Here is a 23461-nt window from a genome sequence, read left to right as displayed (position 1 = left end):
TTGTGTTACCGGTTAACCTACTCGCTGCACCAGTAGTGTCAGCGCAGAATGCGCAAGCTCAATCTGACGGCACAGAAGCACGGCGGCACCGCGCCGGCGAACGCGGAGCCGCAAGGCCGCTCCCTTAATTAACCACGCACTCGTTCCACTCGGCAAGAGGTCAACGTTCCGCAATGAAAACAGCTGCCAAGCGGGGAGCACACGCCCCGCCAAGAGTGCACGAACAAACAACCGAACAACGACGACCGCGAAGCTACCGGCGAAGGACACGAGGCTCGCGACCGGCGAAACACGAAATAACACGCGTGCCAGCGCTGCTGAGGGACAGAGGGGAACCCATTAAAGGAGCGCTCTCGCGCGCGAGCGAAAGGGAAAGCGTTCAAATGAAAGAAAGCACGGCCTGCTTGGCGGTAAACCACCGCTGCACGAACTCTCGCCGTCAATAATAAGTCCGGCTGCGGCAAGCAGGGAACAGCGGGAGGAGGAGGAGGAGGCCAGGAAGCGCGGGTGGGGAAAAGGCGCGACGACGCCTGCCACGCGCGAAGAACACCGGCCGGCTCAGACAGACAGACGCACGCCACGCCGCCTCGAATAAATCATCGCGGTAAACACCCGGGAAAAAGAGAGATAAAAGGCAAACAGACAAAAAGATGCAAGGACGCGGGGGGGCAAGGTCGCGCCTCGCCGACGAAGAAAGAAGCCAAGCAGGCACAACACACTATGCGTCTACTGCTGCCGCGCAGATACAACGAAACACCCCCCCCCCCCCCCCATCCCTCGACTCCCTTTCGCGTGGCCGACCTTTCAAGGTCGGCGAGGAAGTCGCTTTTATGAGTCGCGGCCAGGCGTCAGCTGACGCAGTCGAACGGGCAAGGCAGGTAACATTCGTAGCGGTAGTAAGTAGCACGTGTCTTTTTTCTTTTTTCCCCCTTGGATTTGTGGTGGGTTTATCCTTGGTGGTGGTGGTCGGGGGGGAGGGTAGGGGGGGGAAGTACCTTTCGTCACCGAGTCTCCAAAGTACGGCCCATTTGTTTTCCACCCACACGCATACAAGAATGCACAAGTGCAGGCGGGTCCCGAGTCTTTCACTGTCGACGACACCCTCCCATTTCCCCAACCACCGTCCACTAACGCGCCGTTTTCCCGAACCAAGGAAGTGCGGGAGACCCACGAGCCCTGGGAAAGCGGACGTCTCTGTGCAAGACTAGTTCCCCTCTGGCCTGCCTGTCGCAACAATGGGAACCCGGAAACGGGGATCCGATAACGGCGCCATACCGAGAACACGCCGCGCGGTTTTCGAAAGAATGTGGAGACCTCCACTTGCCTCCAGAAGCTACCTACCAAATGCGTCGCGTAATTCTAACACTGCTTCGCGCTACGCGGTAGTTTGCTATTCTCTCCAGCTCGTTTTACCGACCTCTATAAAAACATTTACGGAACTCAATTCTGCCCAGTTCCCCTTGTCAGAACGAACAGCGTTCATTGAAATACCGATCTTTTCTCCCTTTTCTCTAGCGTCCCGAGCGAAAGCCACGCGGGCGCCAGCTTGTCCGAACGCCTGCAGCTTCTCCTTTTAATTTCCACCGCGAGGCTAGACACACGGACCGGCCCGCGCTAATAGACAGCGCTGCCTGCAACGTCCGTGATCCCGTAATCGGATTAATTGCGGATTAGGAGCGCGCGTGCGCCCAACGACCGGACCACGATTAGGCGGACACGGCTCGTGCTCAGGCGGCACGAACCGGCGAGACAGGGGCCGAACCAAACCTGCGCGGCTTCGACAGGCCGGAAACAGAGAAATAAAGAAACGAAAGCGCTAGTTTTAATAACTGTAGCAACAGGCAAGGCAAGAAAGGACGCACACAAACTGTCTAGGCGGCTTAGCGGGCGGACGCTCGTTTTTGGCAGGATAAACACGGCTTACACCGACGGAGAAGTCCCAGCGTACAAGCGAACTAACTGCACAAGGTTCGTGCGCGGACGCCGGGGACCTGAGAGAAACGCTGCGGCGACGTAGCGGCACCGGAGTTCAAAACAGAGGGCTCGCGTGCTGGATACCTTGTGGTCATCCTTCGCGAGGGAAGAACGCGGGCACTTGAAACACACGCCAGACATTTCAAGAAGCGCCTTTTGGCACGAGAGAACCATGGGCGCGATCGCGGCCCAACGGTTACGGCACAGGGCTTAATGCGCTGTAACACCGAAGTTCCATCCCACCGTCGTCACTCATTTATTATAATTTATAGCATTATAGGCGGACTTCACCGACTATGGAGGTATCTAACCGTTACGAGCGCCTCACAGTATGTACATTGATTGTAGCTTTCTTGAAGCGTTAGGTTACTCGCTTTCATTGACAATAATCGGCAATGGTTCGTCCACATCTTTCTTTTTTTGACGTGACAAATAAAAAAAAATGGCCGTGGCAAATAACACAATTCTAATCATTGCGCTGCACTTTAAGTGCTCGAAGAGAGGGACATTACTTGCACGAGAAGTCGTAATGTATAATTGAATAAATAAGCAATCTACGAATTGCAGATGAAAGACATTTAAAACTTAAGAAGTACCTGATCACAGGGCACATTCTTTTGGAATCGATTCTCATTCTCTTGGAAGCAGTAAATGTTCACTCTTGTTCTACTTACTTATTTGACAAAAACGTCCGTTTTACGCGATGAAGCACAGAAATACATGGAACATCAGTGTATTTCGTCACACGCTTTGAGAACCCAAGAATTCGTTCCAAAGGAATCGCCTTGCGAGATCACCAGATACGATTCGCAAATTGCAATATGTGCCATAAAGCAGTAAGATAAGAAATTCATTAATGGAATTTTGTCATTTCTGATTTAGTCGATTACGCATTTCAATTTCCCGCGTATGCAATATCCGCCTCTTCGGGTAATACACCTGAAGGACCAGCGTTGCGTTACATGCCCCAGGCGATTTTTCCTTTCTTTTTTTTATAGTCTAGAAGAAAAAAAAAAGAAAGCACTCCATATAAGCAAACAGTAACCGACCGAGTTCGATCGTACACATTCGCGGCTCACGCAAGATTGGCTTTGCAGCGCTGGCCCAGAGAGACAACTTGATGGAACTGCAATCCCGCTACAGAGCCTCGGCATGGCTTTCGAAACCAGGCCTGTCCCAAATGATGCAAGCGCTGGCGCACAATAGCCACTTCGCTATCACGCTATCACGTAAGGTTAGATCCAATTAGGGCGATCGATGGCGTCTACAACACCGGCTAACACGAGCGTCCAGCTGTTCTTAGATACAAGTGAGATGGCGGCATACGGGAAACGAATACAGGCACTGCACAAAGGACGGCACATCGCCTAGAGAAGGTCCCTGTTCGTCGAGTACGCTTGAAAGGGCCCAATGCTTGCATATATTAATAAGCTTGGTCACGAAGCTTAAACGGATACGAAAGGGAAGCACTAAAACAGCTTAGATTTATATTAGTCTTTTAAGAGTGGTTTTTGTTGATTTCGCGGTAATAAACTTGATTACTAGAATAACAAATCAGGACCACACTTTCCTTTTTTTTAATTTCGCACAGAATCACCACTGCAGGTACGTCAGTGCGATTTAATGGATTTCAATGTACTTTCTCCTATTTAGACATTTGTGGCCCAAGGAAACGTAGCGAAAGTTCATCCAGTCTTTAGCTCTTTATTGTCCCTTTAACGCATTTCACGACATTTACGTTAAACCGGCGTCTTCATTTCATTCACGGAGAGCGAGCCACTGCACGCCCCTCGAGCGAGCCCAGTAACTTTCCAATTCCACGATAACCCTGAAACCACGAAAGCAGCAAGCGCGCAGAATTGAACAAACGAGACGATACAAAATATCTTTAGGGCACGGCTTCGCTGCTTCCATTTTCGTTTTCCTTCCCATTATACGCCCCCCCGGCCGACGGGGCCTAACCAAAAACAAGAAGCCTCCCAGTCGGCAACGACCGGGCGAGGCGATGATTTTCTATCTTACGTCGCCGTACAGCCAAGCGTATCGTCCGAGAAAGAGAGAGAGAAAAAAAAAACATGGAAACAAAAGAAGAAAGAAAAACCGACTACGATAACATAACCCCTGCTCTCTCTCGAGGCTCACTCGCATATCGAGACAGACAGAAGCAACGAGGTCAGCGTGCCGCTGCACACGCACGCACACACACAGCAGTGATACACGAAAGCGAACAAAAGGCTCGCCGCAAACGCTGATGGCGGGGCAGAGGGAACGCGATTGCACCGAGAACCAGGGTCGACCCGGCGCAGGCCGGGGCAATTTTCAGGACACGACTCATAAGCTCGGCGGCGGCCTTTCATCCCTTATATCCGCGGTCATCAGGACCTCCTGGGCTCGGCCTGGACGACTCCCATCGAAGAGGGAACACGTTACACTGATTGCGCACCGATGTTGCCGGGGCACAGTCCAAGCTCCAGGCGGCGGGGAAAGTAACAACGCCGGGCACCGCGGCGGGTTTCTCCGGTAATGCGTGGGCACAGCGCAACCGAAACCGAAACGTAACTGCACCGAGAAGAGGCTCTCGCGCTCGCTAAGCCGGCGCAATGCGGAAACTACACGGAGCGGAATCCGGAACGGCAACCGGGCAACTCTATCGGGTGAAGCAACCAATCTGCCAACGGTGACTGCGGGCACTGCGGCCCACGACGTTGATTCAGAAAGGTTGCCGCTGTACCTCGTTCGCCGAGACAAGTAGAAAGAGGTGGCGCCACTGTGCAGGCCACGCCAACGCGATATCAAATTGTGGAGAACTTCGCCGCCCTTTTCAGTCTCGCAATTCCTACCACGCTCCTCGCCACTAAAGTAAAAGAGGGGTCGAGGGGTGGGACAACGTTAATGCACACTCAGCCTCATCTCTAGTCACGATTTCGCTCATTTAACGTTTCTTGCCTTCTCTATTTCGTTCTCTCTTTTTCTGTTCTTCTTTCACGCGAACACCCACTTAATCTGAAATCCCACTTTTCTAGGCCACAAGTAAACTGGATGGAACGTAATGGAAACTACGTAATTTAGACAGCGCACCGTTATGGCCCACCAAAACGACATAACCTTCTTCGTTTTTGTTTCCGTGAACAAAAGCGAATGTAAGGGCGCCATCGTCGGCACCGTCTATTACTATACATGCGAGACAAAGAAAAGAGAAGTGCCGGGAGAGAAAGCACGAAATCCCGAACGCAAAGTTCCGTCCAATTAGAGGCCACATCTCCATCGCAAGCACACGGCGCCGCGAAATTAGGGGGGACAGGGGGGGAATCACAAGCATAATGAGAGAGGGGGCGGCGGGACAGAAGGGTGGGGGGGGGGGGGCTCCGGCAAACACTACTCGCGCACTTCATTTGCATCGCCGATATCGCGCGATCCCCCGAGAACGGGGCATACATATTCCGATCCCCGTCGTCGTCGTCGACGTGTGTAAGCCCGCTCGGATCGAAGCACGCTCTCATCCGATAGGTATAGAAGCCCGCCGAGGGAGCAGGGATCAATGCGGCCCCGATAGATCCGACGCCAAACCCGCACGCGACGTTGGATCGTCGCCGGTTCCGCGACCGCCGAGTACAGCGCACTGGGACACGATATAGTGCCCTCGAAACGTCGGCGCCAGGCTCGTTAGTTCGCTGCTGGTCAATCCACCACCATACTTGGCGCAAGAACAAGTCTTGCCGACGACTGCGTTTATTTCCATCGGCCCACATGTGCGCCATCCTCCCTTGGTCTACACTCAGCAAGCGCAACCCCCGGCGCCCAGCGATGCGCCGCCGGCGAGGAAGACGCAACGACGTCGATCAACCAACGGCCTCCTCATTTCCCGCACCACAGGCGCACGCAAGTTTCCAACAACCCCGCTAACCTACGCCTAATCGCCGTTCTCATCGCTCATCCTAAAATCGTCATTAGGCGGACGGAACCAAGAAGGAAGCGGGGGAAAGAAGGGAGCAGGCGGAGCAGAAGGGAAAACGGGGGCAATGATGAGGTGGAGAGGGAAGGAGAAAATAGGGACAGAAAAGCGCAGAGGCCAATGCACGCTGCAAATGCGCTCCGGCAAAACGGATTTCGCCGCCTTTTTTTTCTCCCCATTCTCCCCCGCTTCCTCTCCCTTCAGCTAGACATCGCCCGCTGATCGCACATCGCATTTCCAGCGATCGTGGTCGGAGCTCCGCCGCGTCTCGCCTCGAAACCCGCCATACAACAGCGTCTTCCGCTGCTGCTCGCTACAACACGCCGCGGTCGTTTCACTTTATTAGTTTCGTTTGCTCTTTCATTTTGTTTTTTTCTCGTTGAGAAAGATTGCAAGAGAGAGGATGTGGCACACAAAATAGTGAAAACGGTGTTACTGGCGCTTTACGAGCAGCAAAGCAGGAGGCGTAAACGGAAATCAAAAGTACCGATAAACGAGCTAAGTTCATGAAGCAAGTGACTTCCCCAAGGTTGTCGAGCGCGCGCACCGATCAGAGGCGAGGTCCTTGGCTGACTCTAGAGGAGAGCAAGCCAAAGGGAGCACAGGTCGGCAGTGCATCTTGGAGAGAGAGAGAGAGAAAAACAGAGAGAGGGAGAGGCGAACAGGAGACGTAAACGAGCACATAGGGTGAGAGAGAGGGAGAAAGAAAAAAAAAGCGCACCACGACAAATCCTCGATTTCCTCGGGGTCCATTAAAAACACATCTGAAACGCATCTCGAGACGAGGAAGAAATTAAGCTCGGCGATCAAGCCGGCTACGCAGCACGGCGGACACCGGCAATGCACGCGGAAAAGGAGAGTGAGAGAGAGAGGCCTGAGAGGAGACTGTACCAAGAAAAAGAATAACAGGAGGGAAAGAGGAACTCTTGATGATGAAAGGAGAGATCGAGCAAGACACGCACTTAACTACCCAGCGTACGCGCGTATGAAACGTGCCTGTATGGTGTGCCTCTCTTACGCAACCAGTTGGCTCAAACTATAACCTAACCTCCCGCGTGTCCGACTGGTCATCGAGGACCCGCAGAGAGAAGCGCACGCAACCCGCTGCTTACAGATCCCGAATTAACCTGCTTCGCTATCGTCGCGATCAGAAACGCGCGCTGCGCTGCAGGAAACGCAAGAAAGCACTTGGACGCATTCGTTCGTTTACATACAGGCCACGCAGAAAATTTGTGCAGCTGTTCGAGGTGCCACTGGGCAAAAAATAACGTTACTGAAAGACCCCCACACAGCTTCTGGCAAACAGGACTGCACACTGCGCATAAGCGACGTGGTCTCACTTTGCGCTATCAGCCACTATCACGGGAACGCATCTTAGCTCGTCAAAAACTCTGTTCGCATGCACACGAAAGAAATGAAGGCGTATGGGAGGGAGAGACGACGTCGTGAGTCCACACCATAAAGCCAGCCCGCTAAGCATTCCGAATCGCTGTCGTTCTATTGCACCGCAGTGCGCAAAACTAAGGCGCTCTCTCTCCGCCAGCGCGATAAGAACGCAGAGGAACGGCATCAACTGACACACAAGGACACAAGGAGCATAGAGAAACGGCCCACAGTGTCGCTGCTGACGGAATGAACCGCGGGGAAGTGAAAAAGAGAAGAAAGAAAAAGAGAAAAGCGCGGTTACGTCTTAAGCCGCCGATAACATCGCGTCCTCTATAGCGGCGCGCGTCAAGGTCGGCGGGGAATTAAAAAAGGCAACGCCAGTCAAAGCGGAAGAAGAGAATCCCCCCCCCCCCTTATCTACAGGCTTAGTGTAAACTAAACGTGCGCGCACTGACCTAGGAGGTAACGGCCGAAAGCAAACAGCGTGCGCAGATAAGCTGCTTGAGCATACTGGACAACATTGCCGTTATCTTATCGACGCACATTAGCCATCACACCAGAGAACCGCGAATAGAAAAACGGACCCGATACTCGCAAGCGCCGCCGATGTGTTCAAGTGTGACAAAGCGAGCAAATGCGTTCGAACAGACCAGTAGGACACTCCTCCTTCCACACAGTTTGCCAGCAAGTCGAAGGTTCTAATTTCGCTTCGCCTACAGTGCGTGCGACAGGGCCAACAAATGCGGCGCGACTGCAATAATAACCACAGCTACTGTAATACAAACGTTTACCGACTAGCGATCAATAGACAAAGCTCACTTCGTTCTGCCTTATCAACTCAATGGTCTATCGTCACGTCACGTTCGGTGCATAACTTCTGGCATCGCACCAATCTGTGTTTACCGGGGCAAGGGCTTCCCCAGCATTAACGATCTTCCGCCAGACAAGCTAAACGACGCATTCGAAAGTGCCGCAGGCCAGCCGTTTCGATATCTCAGCTGCGACTTTGCCAACCCAGCTTTGCAGATACAGATCTTCGACGTACATCGGTTTGCCACCACGTCGGGAACAGCCTTCAAACATCAACCCCGTAAACGTTTCTCTCCCTCTCTGTCTCTCACTTTCTGATTTTGCGAGTGACCTGCATGCATGAGATTCTGGGACCCCCAGACTCTGGAGCACCTCCTCTGTGGCTGTCCATCCTTGGCGCAAGAACGCTCCATAGTCATCGCCACCTACAGTCGCCACGGCCTTCCAACGGCCAGAGACTGACGTGCGTCCGCAGCGCCCCCTGCGCTGCGAAACCTGGTGCAGTTTGCAGATGCAACTGGGATCGCCACCTTGTGAGCGCCCGTGAGATCGCTGGCTCCTTTGGCGAGTGCCGCCACCTGTCCTCTTCTGCACGTGGTGGAGCCTACTACCCTTCGTCCTCTATCCTCTTCCCACTCCCCTGACGAGACTTTCCCGCCTCCCTAAAGGGTTGCAGACCTAAGCGTCATTTCATCCTATAGATCGCTACAATCGATTCATTTCACTGCACTCGCCGATACAGCGCACCGGATGCAATACGAATCGTACAATACGCATCGTACAAGACCCGCATGAACATGCTGTGGCAACCGATAACCCCACACACGCAGTGGCCGTGGCTGCACGTTTGCCACAAGGTGTCTTAGCGGGAGATGCAAACTATTCCACAAAACAACCCACGCAAACACAGAACGCGGAAGATTTAGCTCCAAAAAGGTAAAATAAATAAAGGGGGAGGAAGGCAAGACAGAATAGATTAACCAATCGTTTCAACTCGGCCGCCCTATAGGCGCGAGATAAAAGCGTTATTTCGCGCTGAACTTCCCGTCTTCTCAGCTCCACGACGAAATTATCCGCTCGTTCAAACACCTCCCTCAACACACCTCAATTTTGTAGACGACAGCCTGAAAGAACCACTCGCGTCCGACAGTGGGCACGAAGGTAAACGCGACTTCTCCGATCCGCGTTAAAAACCCTCGAGACGACCTCGTCTTCCGATAGGCCACACACAAACACACAACCGAACCTAACAAAAGGAAGCGAAACAACTAAGGCCGACACAAGACAGACGAGGCGCCCACAACGCAAATGAAAAAAAGGCAATGCGCCCGAAGGTGAAAGACCAACGAATAATAGAAGGAGAAAAAGAGAATGTGAGGCGGAGTAGGGTGGAACGTGGCACACGCCGCTCCCGTGACTCTCATTTATAGTACCAACCACAAAGTGCCCCGCCGTTTTCTCCTCGGCGCGGCGGGTACTTTCTTTGCTCGTTTCTGCTGTTATTTATTTTTCCTAGGGTGGTGCTGCTGCTGCTGCTCCGGCCGTTTCTTGCGCGGACTCGCTCTCATTCCGGCCTTTCCTTCCCCGTCGTGCCTCATCCATTTTTATTTCCTGTTGTGTTTATCCGACCGCAAGCGAGGCAGGCCCTTTCTGTTTGTGTCGGCACTCGTTCAGTGTCACGGCCGAAAGAACTACGGAGGGAAGGGGACAGGCCAACGACGCTCTCCCCCTCAATCTACTCACCCTCCGCAATCGTGTCTCTCTTCTTCATTCACGCTTCCATAGGGCCCCTTTCATTCATTCAGACAGACAGCGCTTCGTTTAGGCGCGCACGCCCCCGCCCGCCATGCCTCGCTTGTTTCCTGATCATGATCTCTAACGGCATCCCCTCTCAAACGGAGTTTCATAGCTCTATCTCCAAACTGGTGCCATCGTTTCATAATCATTTCAGTTTCAGGTGCATTTTTGGCAGCAAACCTTTCAACAATTTAGCGTTGCCACGCGCCATAGCACTATGAAAAACATTCCTGGCGATATTGTGTCGATAGGTGGATCTGCGAAATTTCAGCAACAGTTGCAACTTATCATGTCGTTTGGATTTTGTATAACGATTCTTATTTCCCTTTCATTTGTGCTGCGCTTGCGTAATGCTTTTTCTTCCAATATATATATACTTGTGTGAGCGATTTTTTCACTTCCTGCATTTCTTTTGTATTTATTATATTCTCTTTGTTGTATCGCCCCACACTCCCTTTCCATACCGTATGCTCATTTGGGAGCTGTAGGGTAATATCAATAAATAGATGGATAAATAAATACACCTTGCAAATTCACCGGCTGCGATTTAAATTGCAATATGTGCCGCGAAGTAATTCGGAAGTTCATTTGTGCTTTTAATTAGTTCGATATGTGTTTCGATTTCTCGTGCAAGTAATGCCTGCTTCTTTGAACAATCCAACTCAGGAACTAGAATCACGTTATCTGCAACAGGCGATTTTTCAAGATTTCGAAAAGTGATCACCCCGTATAATGTGAGACCAACTGTTCGAAGCGTGTTCCACATTCGCCGCCTTGGCCATGAGTGGCGCAGGCTAACACTGCCAGGACTAGATCTATTAGCCCCGAGAACGGCCAGAAGGGGCGCTGCGAGCGCCGTTGGAACGACGTCATGGCAAGGATTCGCGCCTGCCCGTCTGCTAAGGTTCGGGCTGCGTCCGGGCGCCTTCTGCAGTGTTTCCGTTCGCTCTCGTTCCCTGTGGCGCACTTATCGTAGTGCTATCAAATGTACTTTTACGATGTCGCCGTTCGTCGAAAAAATTATTGAAAAAGTTTATTTCCTAGACGACATATTTCTCAAAAGCAACGCTACGGTGCCGGCCAACGGAGCTCAGTCCAGAGCGGCGAGGGCTTTTTTATGCGCAGTTCTACACTTCGCAGCGGTAGCTCACGTGGGTAATAAAATAATAAATGCGAACATACAGTACAGAACAATCCAGTTAAGTGACCACACTCGCCGTGGTGCAACAAGCATGTCATAAACGCTGGCTATGTATGACTTCTACAGTATTTATTTTGATCTTAACCCGCCAAAACTAATTTTCTCACGGCGAGCTGTTCACGACAAAATATCTCTTCTTTTGCAATTATTCACAGAAACGTTCGGCAGTAGCACGAGGACTGAACACTGCAGTCTAGATTCTGCCGGCGCCGTTTGCCTTTTGAACTGCTTCACAAAATGAAGCCGCTCTACACCGATTAATTCAAAGCGGCGCTGATCTGAAGTAAAGCTAATTGAGGATTTAAACTGTTTGCCACGCACAAAAAAGCGTGGGCTAATATTTATTCCATTTTCAGTGCTACACGCTCTACTCAGTTCAACGATTTACAGGTGCTTGTTGCTTGGGGAACCGTTGTGACCGATCTGTTTGGTGAAACTGACACGGCCACTCGGCGCAACTTTTTGGGCGAAATATGCCTTTTAGACAATATAACTGCAGCCAGCAAGTGACCGAAGCTTCATTCTTTAGTGGTACAACGCATATTGAAAATTTGAGCATTCACCGAAGGAATTAAAATATCAATTCATACGAGGCTTTCATATAGTGTCTTATTAATGAGGCAGGTACACGAGGCGGTCTTTCATGGACTGACGCAGCGAACAGTTCTCAGTTCGTATAATCAAACACCAGTGTGGTTCAAGACATCGCCATGCAGATGGTAGTTAGATTTTCCTCTTCCAGGAAGCTGAAGCTGTGCTCTAGTGCCTCGAGTATATTATAGGCATTCCAACTGGCGCTGTAGAGAGCTGCTTCAGGGTTTCAATTCGAAGTTTCGCGAACAATGCCTGCCTCGCCAAAATGTCATAAAAAGATGGTCGGTTACTTCTATTGCGGGAAGTGCCGGCCATATTGTCGATAAAGACCGCTTCAGGCCACTATGAAACATTGCATGGTTTGTAATGGCTAGGCTCTAGATCTTAACTACGAACCTTTTCTTCCGTGTGATTGATATACACACACAATGCGCAGTCGTTTTAACAGCCATGTAGAATGCTTTTTCTTGGTGGCAGTTTCGGAGAAAAGCGAAAGCAATGGCTTTTTTTTTTTTTGAAGAAATGCACGCCTAACTTTTCCTTTTACGCATTATTACGGAGCCTAGATTTGAGTAGAACCACCAGAGCAATAAGAACCTTGATGAAAGCTTCGCAGGCAGTATCCTATTCTAACATACCGATTTATATGTAAAGTGGGCACCAAATACCAATATTGCTGTTCCGTGTAAAACGAATGTTAACTAAGTATTAAAGGAATAACTAAGTACTAAAGGAATGTTACGCTTGGAGCGAAGCATCGTAGAATTGAAATTTTCCCTTCTGAATCTGCAGGCGTATTTTTTGCGCAAGACAGTAAGTAAGACGTCTAGTAAGGATAGGGTCAACCATAATGTGTAGGAAGCATTCCTGTTCAATGCTCCTTTACGAATATGGAGAAGAAGGGACGTTGCACAGTGTTACGCTTGGCGTGACGCACCCAGTGCAAATACGGTTATCGAAAACACTGCTGTTACGATTGGCGTGAAACACCCAGTGCAAATAGGACTATTGAAAAACCATGCCTAATCGGAAAGCGCAGGGTAGATCCCAAATTCCTATGTGTGTCCCAGGTGGTTCCCGGTCCGGCCGACGACCTACATTGATTACGGGCCCCTGTGTGTGTGTGTGTGTACGGGATAAGGGGAGTGTGGCGCTTCCCTTCGTGACCTGTGCGGGTCAAAGGGAGGCCGTCCTTCCTCGAACCAAGCGGGACCCACGAGTTACTGCAAGCGGTCGACAGGACTCAGTACGTACCATGTGACGTTGACGTGAGCAAAATCCTGCCTCCGACATTAGCGGGCCTACTTAAGCTGCCCCGCAATGTATCTTTTTGTATTCTTTCCTACTTCCTCCCTGGACTAGCGGCCCAACCACGGAACCTCAAATTTATTTTAGTCTATAAAGTTTATCTCTCTCTCTCTTACCACGGGATAAACAGTTCAAGTTCGCACTAGAAACCGCCTCGCCCGTTTGATCGTGATGGCCTCCCGGACGCCTGCGACCTGGCGACAACGCCACGCTACCCAGTAGCACAGAGTTTTAGCTTGTCCCTTATTCGGGTAAACGAAGGCGGACTGGGCGTTGCGGCGGTGGTGTAAGCGCGAGTTCCCTGCACGGTGCAGGTATCCAGTGGCACAGCGCTCAAACAGACAAATACAACTAATATTGCGCTATGCAATTTGCCCCGAACAGCAAAGTAAAACAAACCTGGCCGCTGTAATATTAGCTGTGTTAATTTAAGCTCTGCGCCACCAGGTGACTGCACCATGCAGGCCGCTCACGTTTACACCTCCGCCCCAACGCGCAGTCCGCCTGCGTTCACACAAACACCGGACAAGCTAAATGTCTCTATTAACGCCGGTCGAGGTTTAAGTAAACGGCGTCAAAACAAGAAGTATGTCTATCCCTTATCGCAAGTCTGTGTGTGCGCTCTCAACCCTATCGAAATGGACTAACCAGCCCAAGCTTTCACACTTGCCATGCAAGTTGCAATCAAGTGGCATAATCACAGAAAGTTCTGTTCACTTCGGTCCAATAAACGGTAAAAAATGATGTAGCCACCAGTATACGTGGGCAGGAGCGCCATCCAGGTTACCTAAAATCACAATAACGTTAACGTTCACGCATCTGACCTTAACTCTCCGCGACGTCTCATAATTGCAACCGGGAGCCGTGGTTAAAATGACGTGGCGCTTAAGTAAGCGATAATACCGCAGCTATAAAAACACACAGAAGCACCAGAATTATGCTAGCAAGTAGAGAGCAGGAAAATGAAGAGTAGTTAGAGCGCGTAGCTACCAACGACGCTTCGAAAAGTCGGCGAATGCTTGGCATGCAATAAGAACTAACAATAAACGAGCATTCATAAAAAACAAAAAGAAAGCAAGGACGCATGGGCGTAACACGCACCAGCTGCCTCGCAAGTCGTTACGCGGCGCCAAATGTGCGGCCTCGTCCTCCTCAGCGCCTCCCCCCCCCCCCCCCCCCCCCGCCTAACACACATGAACGCCGCAGCGTTTTCGTAAGGGTGGCGCAAAGACGAGAGTTGCAGAGAGAAAAATGCCCTGGACTGCTGCCAAGACGCTGATTCACCTCCACGCACGTGGTCCCGACCGACATCGCGGCTCCCTTGAGCGTCGACAGCCCCTGTCCGGGACACGCTCCGACGAGCGCAAAGCAAGCAGCGAGTGGGAAAACCGCGCCAAACGAAACGGCCAGTGCGAATCTTGCGAGTCGCCTACTGCGCAACACAAGCGAACAAGCAGGCAGAGAGCGAACTAAGAGCGCGGCTGGATGGGGGACACCCTCGCGCAGCAATTTTCAAGGGGCGCTAAATGTAATGAAGGAATTACTCCAGACTTGCAGGTAGCCACTCCCACCGCATATTTTCGGAGCGAAAAGAATTCTTCGTCGTCATAAGACTCTTCTGTGTCCACACGTAGGCTCTCCCAGCCGTCTGTAATCACACCGGTTTTGCGTCAGCTTATTAGCGAAAGGGGGGGGGGGGGAGTTGAATGCTACTAAACCCTTCCTAAATTGCTACCAGGCGTGAGTTTGGCGGTACAGTCGCTTATTTTACGACACGCATTTCTGTAAAGTGGAAGTACACAAAGGCTGCCTGCCATCTTTTAACTTCTCGTATGCTTTCGTATATAATAGCCGCCGAGTCGATCGCACGAGCATAACTGAAGGCGACCATTATAATGTGGAAGTGAAATCGGGGGGAAGCGGCCAGTGAGGCGTTTCTATCAGCTACAAAACCACTTTGCGTCGATACGGGCTGTCAATTGCTTGAGATGTCCCAAATGCTTTCCAATGCTTCTGCTCGAATCTGTATGTTCCTTACCCGTCAAAGTACTGACGTCAAGGTTGGCCAGAACCGGAAAACACGCATACCCCTCCCCCCACCCTAAAAAAAAAAAGTGGATGTACAACAAGGACGTGCGGATGTTAGACAAGTACAACCACCCCAAGCTACGTACGTCAAGCGCGCACGCACGGGTGGGGAATGCAGCATGCACCCTCATTTTTCTAAGCTGTCCGCCAAGCTCAAGTACCTCATTGAACTAAACTAACGTTTAAAAGTAAATTGCGTCAGAAAATTCGTAAAATACGACATAAACACAACATGCACACATAATAGCATCGGTTTTTAACTCGAATGTAGGAGAACATAATCCTGTTACGCGGAAACTCGAACACAAACCCCCTTTCCAGCTGCCGTTTTTTGAGTGAGCCCGTCACGAATAAATCTGACCAACTGGAGCCGTAAAAGGCCTTCCGAAGACCTCGCGCCTCGGCAGGACTCTGGTCCTCGACAGCTTCTCCGTCTCCGGTGGCCACCCACCACATCCATCCCAGCACCACCTACGGCCAAGTGCAGCGTTTGGGTAACGCTGCTCGCGTATTGGTATAACGACCGCAGCGCCAAACATACCCCTGGCCGGCGAAGTTACTCGCACCGCCGTTGTTTTCACGAACGCCTCACCGACTCGCCTCAACTCTCTCTTCTTCCCTCCGCTATTGAAGCCGTACACGAAAGTTTACGGCGCACACTCAGCAACATCCGAGCCGTTACGTCAGAGTGCTACGACGCGGCCCACAGCCTGCTCTCTCTCTACTGGTACACGCTGCCCGGGAAGCGGGGGAGCGATCTCCGCGTGTCATTTTAGCTGCCGCCGCCGTCGCTACCTGCTCGTGCCCTCCGAAGAGCGTAGTCGTCGCCGTCAGCGCTGGCTATTAGGAGTGCCATTAAATGCGGGGCGACGGACGTCCGAAGGGCCGTGCTGGCGGCACGGGCCAATTAGCGGACCCCCGCGCGACGACGAGCCTAATTAATACGTGCGTTCGGCGCATTCTGCGCGCGCCGACCCACCGGCCGAGAGGGAGACTCGTTCTTCCGCACGTGCGCACACATCGCAACACTGTCGCAGGGGTACGATCATAAAACAAAAGAAGAAAGAAAAACGCGAGGGCACCGAAAGAAGAACGTCGAAGGAGGGACGGGCGTTCGCGGAAGCGTGGCAGCTGATGCGGGCGATAGATACGGCAGCCACGAACATCGGCGGAGTTTCCGAAAGACGGGCCGAGAAAACAAAATAGGAAGGAAACACGAAAACGACCCACGTGGAGGAGAACGCGGGCGAGAGGGTGAGCGAGCGAGAAGTTGCGCCGCGCGCCGGTCACTAATTCGCTGGGGCACTGGAGCGTTACATAATCGGGGGCGAATGAATTGGAAAAACGAGCGCGCAATACACTCTTCCCCTTTTGACTCTTCCCCCCCCCCTCCGACCTCTGCCCTTCTCGGGCGCCATCGAAAGCACCCGTCTCTCGCGTGCGTCGTTGCGAGCCCTCGCGCCGGAGGGTCACGATCACGAGGGTTTCCTGCCAATATCGCCAGGGGGAACTATGGCGCTGCGATCGAGCAGCTTACTGGAAGCGCCCGAACAGCTTCCGCGAGAACGATGGGTAGTATAATGGAATCGGCTTAGCTTCGTGCTCGTGACTTCAAATGTTCTTGTGACCTAGCACGCTCTATCATTCCGAATTTCAGAACGAACACGTTTTATTTAATTTTTTTTTCTAATGAAGGCGAAATATTGCGTTTATAACGTAGCATTCTGTTGAAAAACGATCGATTCGCGAAATCAAAAGGACGTTCGAAAAGCCTGAAGGACGAAGTTTCGGGAAGTCAGTGCATTACATCGAACAACGTTCGCACGCTCTGATTGAACCGTCATATTCGCACTCCCATAGGCAGTAGCGTCACATTTCTCACCGTACTTTTTTGTTGGAAAGCCTGCACGATAACGCGCCGTGTTAGTTCTCTCCTCGGCAGAAACCTTTCGTCAAGCTGAACTGGCGAAAAGAAAAGGCAGAGGGAGGGAAGAGTCAACAGTTGGACGGACAGTTATGTCGCTAGAGGGGGGCGCACATCATGCCGCAAAAGGTTCGCAGTTTTAGGTTTCATTGACGTAAGAAAAGATATATATCACTCCCAGGGTTCGTTCTAGCAGATAAAATAAGTGCTCAAGAATATGGGTGGGAAAACGGCTCCACGGTAGCTCACTTGGCAAGAGCGGCCAGTTCTTTTTTCATCCACTCCGATTTCCATTAATTTATCATTTATTTAATTCAACTAATAAGTACAAGAAATATTTCCTATGCTGTCCTTGGTGTCTTTGTTGGCTTCCTATGATATGACTAATGAAAATCGGGCCCCTCGGTTTCCCTTCTGGTTCATACATATACGCGTGTGTGTGTGTCATCACTTAGTTCGCCAAGCCTGGGGGTGCTGTAGCAGACCGCATTCGACAGGCATGATAACGTCGCGAGAGCTCTGGGTCGACTGCGCATGCTCGAATAATCTCGGTGTCGCCGGAGAAAAGTTCGCCCCATCCCCACGCCCGGAGTTAAAGTAAAACTAATACAACGTGCTCCAGCCAGGGAAAAAAAAAAAGAAAACGCTCCCATTTAAAAGGCGCAATAAAGGGCGGCCGCTTTGTTCCCTCCCATTTGGCGGGTCACGAATGGGAAGAGAAAAACAAAGAGACGCGGCCAAGTTTTCCTCACTAATCTTCTTATACGACAGGCGGCCGCGCGCTTTTCGAGAAGCCGACTCTCAAATAGGAAACGTGAAAATGCGGCCGTGTTCTCGGCGAGCGCTCGCGAGCGAGACGAGTGGTTTAATCAAGGGTCGGGACAACGGAGTCCCAGGTTTGCTTCACTCGCGGTTAACTGCGAGGAGCCGCTGAAAGCTGCGGTCAGCACGAATCAGCGAGCCCGTCGCCGCCAATTCCAATCTCGTTCACTCGACGTTCGCGAGCGACATTTCTCGATAAAGGCAGCCGCTCATCGCTGACGACGTAGCGTCGCAGTTAACCTTAACCTCAGAACGCTTTCCTTAGCGCGACCGACCGCTGCGCGTCATTTAATCGTGTCGGCATTGGGGGGGGGGTCGCTCTGCGGAGATGTGTACGAAAGGCTAACGAGGATTGCAGTGCGCAGCATATGAACGCGATGAAATCCACGTCCTCGTTGGCACCGGTTTCCTCTAACGTCCAAGATTCACTCCTTTCACGCCTGACCAATGCAAGGGCCAAACTATTTCTTTTTTTTCCCACAAAAACTGCTTCGCTTTTCAGACGCGCTGCAAAAGAACATTAGGCGGGACAGTTCCGACAGAAAGATCATGTGCATCAAGTAATATATGTGAGTATTTTAACGTACTTGGAAGGATACATCTTTTTTTTTAAACAAGAGTTTCAAGACGTCTTACCGCTTAACGTTACTTCTACATTTATTTATTTTTTCTTCCTTCCATCGTTCGTTGCGCGGTCCTAGGCATTTTTTTTTTCTCCGAGCTTCTTTGTCATCATCAAAAGTATTCGCCCCAATACCAGAGTACCGGTAAAATGCAACCATTGCACACACGTCGACGTACGCGGGCCACCAAATCTGACGGGACGCGCCGGAAACACGGCGCGCAAACACATCCGCGCCGACTCGCTCGCTGTTCAAGCAGACGACGCCCGGCTCTCCTCACGCAACAGCGGTGCTAAAATACAAAATATCATACCGAGCTTTAGCATTATCGCAAACTTGTTACCGCTTACAGAACACCGGATTACCGGAGCCGCGCACGACAGTAGAAGAGCAGGCAGCGACATCCTGTGACGCTTCGTCCAACTACAAAATGCACTCGAAAAACTTGCGTCCTACGTCGATTGTGCCGTTAGCAACGCCATTTTCTCTTTACGCGAGCAGTTCAGTAGACCGTCGTAAGAAACTGCAGCTCGGTCTGCTCACTGGTTAAACTTTGCGTCATGAGGCGACGTTACAAGCGTTGTTGCTGTCTACGCTCGTAGAGTTGGCATATTAGCCATACGCGTGCACTTTTAGTGAACAGTGAACTAACCCGGTCTTCCACAAACGCTAATACGTTTACGGACAAGCTGACGACGCTCTAGGAGCTCTCCACTCGTTGCTTAAACGCCCCCGCGTACCCGCTTATCGCGAAACGCTCGAAAGCCGAGGCCGGCCATCGTACTTTCCGCCCGCGTCACCCGCCGTCACGTGAGAAAAACCGGGAGGGGTCCCGTCACCGAAGGGCTCTCAAACGATGGCCCAGCCGACGTCACGGCGACAATTCCTCGCGCCCCAAACGGAGCGCACCTAAACCCAATATACCCGCCGAGTTGTCGCCGACCAGCGTCGCGACAACCCCCTTCGCAAGCGGCAGACAGACGTGCAACGGGTGCGGGCACTGCGACAGGCCCGCTAATCTCCAGCCGCACGGGAGGGACGTCCCACGAGTAACGACGTGCGCATAGATAAGCGCGTCAACATGACTGCAGCGACGGCGAATGCCAAAGTGCACGCCGTCCTTCGGAAAGGCAGAGCGAGCGATTGCGGGGAGCCCAGGATTGCGGCGATCGCTGTGTGGCGGCAGTGGCATTGGGAAGGGCAATTATTTCCGAAGAACGGGGAAGGCACTGAGACTGCATTTCCCAGGTGACCAGTAGTTAGTTGTCTATGGGGAGGGAACGAGGACGATAACAAGTAAGCTTGAAAGGGAGCGAGGGGTGTTGCAAAACAGTGCAAGCAACGCACGACACAAGGCGACAAAAGGAAAGACAGCGGTATTGGCTAAGGATCAAGTGCACCATCGATATGCTAGTTGACATTAAACAGAAGCGATGCTGGAACAGATTGTTGTCTTCTTATCGGACAGCTATTACGAGACGAGGGTCGAAAGTGGCGAGAAAGCAAACATCACTCGATGCCATCAATGCAGGGAATTAAGATTACCGATTGTCACGGTGCGCGGCATTACTCGATTCTGCGAAGCGACGATCAACGGGCGCCAAAACGGTCGTGGGGAATAGGGACCCGCGAGCAAGACGAATATTTCCGGCCACTCGGCAAGCTGCCGAAAAAAGTTGAAGGGAGGCTTTTACGCGCACACACACACACACACACACACACACACACACACACACACACGCACACACACACGCATATATATATATATATATATATATATATATATATATATATATATATATATATATATATATATATATATATATATATATACTGTTGGCGCGACCGTGACGCCCTAACAACTTTTTGTAGGAAGCCCTGTATTCTCTGCCTCGCGCGTGGATTGAGAAGCTTGCTAGGATGGCAGGGGTACGAATATTCCGAAATATGTGGTGTCTCTGTGCAATCCCGTGTCCATAAATTGCTGACAGTGTATGTGTGCCGAGGGCGCCGCATGGCCGGCTGCCGTAGTTTCTCCTGTGTTTGTGAACGGACAATAGCGGCCCCCCACGGACTCGAGGATGTGCGTGTGTAGTGCAATACAAGTGCGCGACCTTTAACAGCAGGGGGGAATTAACCGTTCCCTCGCCCCTAATTAAAAGGGGCGCGGCCAAGACCTTGAGAGGAGATGGAGTACAATTGGGTGAACTTGATTGTATCGTCACCAATATCTGACGTTCCCCAAACCAGGGAAATAGGGACAGAACAAGTTATATAAACGCAGGTTTTAGACCGCGCCAGGCAGTCCAGAAGCTGAACCTATGAGCTGCCGAGAAGCGTCGAGGGGCTAGTGCCGTCTAGTATTGCCTGGGCTGCCTAGCTGCGTCTGAACTGTGAGTTACCAGTTGACGTAAGACACAACAAACCAACACCTGCAACAAAGCTCCTCAAGCTCCCCTCAAGCTAGCTCAACCTGCTCAAGACGTCAGACCTAAACTCCCGGGAAACACAGCCCAGCTATCGCATCCACCACAACAAGATCGGCTTGCCAGCGTTCTTCGGGAAATCTCTGCTGTAGACTCCACCTTTATGGACCTGCTGCTGCTGCCCGGCCATGCCTACGCCATCATTTGTTTTCTTTTGAACTCTGTTTGGTTGACCACCGTTAAGTGTGTGTAGAATAGATGATGGCACGAAACTTAAAATAAACATACCTAAAATGATTGGTGTAACTATGACAATGACAGACAAGCTACAATAAACTGGAATTTCCCCATCAATTCACAAAAATAGTATGTATGCATATGCTGCAGAGTTTTATATATAAGAATGAATAATGAAATAGCTTCCCATGAAATCTACAGTGGCTCATCTATAGCAGGAAAGCCATTTCGGTTGTTTTAGATGCGAAAGAACAGGATGCACTTCAAATTGTGGAGTCTGAATAGCATCACCATTTGGACCCCTTAATCGGCAATAGTCGGACTTGTGCAGATGTCAGTGGGCTTCATTTTTGGACTTGACGCACTACTGCTGTGACAATTTGCAAAACAGCATGCACCTACACTGAAAAAATGATGGCTGCAATATAACCAACCTGGATGTCATACCACTAGCACAGTTGTGAAAGCACGTTCCTGCTGGTCTGTTTGGAGAGCTCACAGCGAAGGCACAGTAAACTGTTCCAGACAACAAATATCTAAATAACCTTGATTGTTTGTTTACGGGCTCAACGCGACACTTCTACACCGAGAAGCTTGAAGGAGAACAAGTGGCCCGACTTGCGGACAAGCAAAACATAGTTGTTCCGCATGGAACACATACTGTATACAAGCAGCTAGAATTTCAACATAGTGGTCATCATTCAATGTTATTTTGCCCTATGTATAACCACATAACACAAAGGCTCCGGTGCTTGATGCAAGTAAGCATTCAGGTAGAAGCCATTACTTTTTCTTTCTTCTTTGCTGTCACTCTTCTCACATCTTTCCCGAACCGAGACGCAAGAAAAAGTGCAAGGGCTGAAATAAAGTATAACTGCTGCACCCTAGACCATCAAAACCATATTCTGTAGCATTAGGCTTCGCAGACACACTACATCTACAAAACCATGAAATATGCCAATTTCAGAGAGAGTGAAGGATGGATATGGTTGACACTCCTGCATAACTCCTAACCAGTTAATTAAGAGGTAATTTTCCTGAACAAGCTTTGGAAATGAAGAGCTCAGAGCAGACCCATACCAGTTACTTTGCAGGCTAGTGTAGTTGGTGAAAAGAGGCGCCAATGAATTCTGGCAACTAACAATGTTAGCAAAGGCAGCCAGCTAGTGAAGCATAGTCATTCAAAGATAGAGCTTAATGATTTCGATCACTGAACTTCCATGTCAGCCAGGCAAAGGTCCTCAAAATAGCGGAGAAAGATGTAGTAGTCCTCCGTGACAGGTGCACACTGCACCTTTCCATTTCAGGCTACATGCTTAGGCTACAGAGCATGTGCATTCCACAATACAAAAGTTTGTGTGTAGGTTTACCCGCAGTGCTAAGGGCCCACTGCTGGTAACGCTGTCTGGAAGCCTCCAGCTATGGCCATAATACATCTCAACAAACAACAATTGCCCAAAGCTGCTCGATAGACGCCCCCCGCCCTCCCACCGCCCTGCTGGCAAACCACACATGGAGCTCACAGTTTTCTGGCCTAATGAAAGAAACCCAACTTACCGACTGATGTTGCTGCTGATGATGTTGCTGCTGCTGCTGCTGCTGCTGTTGTTGCTGCTGCTGCTGTTGATGTTGCTGCTGCTGTTGATGTTGCTGCTGCTGCTGCTGATGTTGCTGATGCTGTTGATGTTGCTGCTGTTGTTGCTGCTGCTGTTGCTGCTGCTGCTGCTGCTGTTGCTGCTGTTGTTGCTGCTGCTGTTGTTGTTGCTGCTGCTGCTGCTGCGACACTGAAAGTCCTGGTGCACCTGATGAAGACATGGAAGAAGACGAGGATGACGAAGACGTAGGGGCCACTGATACAGAAGAAGACAGAGATGACGACGACGGTGCGGCTGACGTGGGCACAGCCGAAGAGGAGGACGAGGACGGGGGCCCGGGCTGTGGGTAGCCTCCATAAGCCGACGGGTGAGAGTTCGGCGTGCCCTGCCGAGATGGAGGACCATCAGGGCCGCCACCCCGAGATGGTGACGCCGAACCCTGGGCTTGCGGCGGCGGCGGTGTGGGCCTCTCCTGCTGGTGAGGCGATGGCGCAGGGGAGGGTGGGTGGGAGCCACCCACTTGCCCAGGTGGTGGCTGGGGACCGGTTGGGTAAGGTAGCATCTGCACAGGAAAGCATACAGAGATAACAGCAGTTAGAACACGTGTGTGACCAAGCTTGGGAAAATATTACTCTGCTAAATTCATTACTAATAGTACACTTGGGACACATTCTGGGACAATCACTTTTGGCAATACTACTGCCTCCAACATTAGGTGTGCACT

General features: G+C 51.1%; 1 protein-coding gene across 2 annotated transcripts in view; it reads right to left on the bottom strand.

Annotated features, from left to right (window-relative positions):
* The window catches only part of LOC135918624 (trithorax group protein osa-like), a 178261-nt gene that overhangs the window by 96177 nt on the left and 58623 nt on the right, over positions 1-23461 (bottom strand). For both annotated transcript variants that reach the window (XM_065452244.2, XM_065452245.2), the window contains exon 3: positions 22700-23299. In XM_065452244.2, coding sequence (XP_065308316.2) covers positions 22700-23299 — 600 coding nt within the window. The remainder of the gene's footprint in view (positions 1-22699; positions 23300-23461) is intronic.

Source organism: Dermacentor albipictus, chromosome 5 (assembly GCF_038994185.2).
Source record: "Dermacentor albipictus isolate Rhodes 1998 colony chromosome 5, USDA_Dalb.pri_finalv2, whole genome shotgun sequence".
Classification (NCBI taxonomy): domain Eukaryota; kingdom Metazoa; phylum Arthropoda; class Arachnida; order Ixodida; family Ixodidae; genus Dermacentor; species Dermacentor albipictus.
This window is presented reverse-complemented; position numbering and strand designations above follow the sequence as displayed.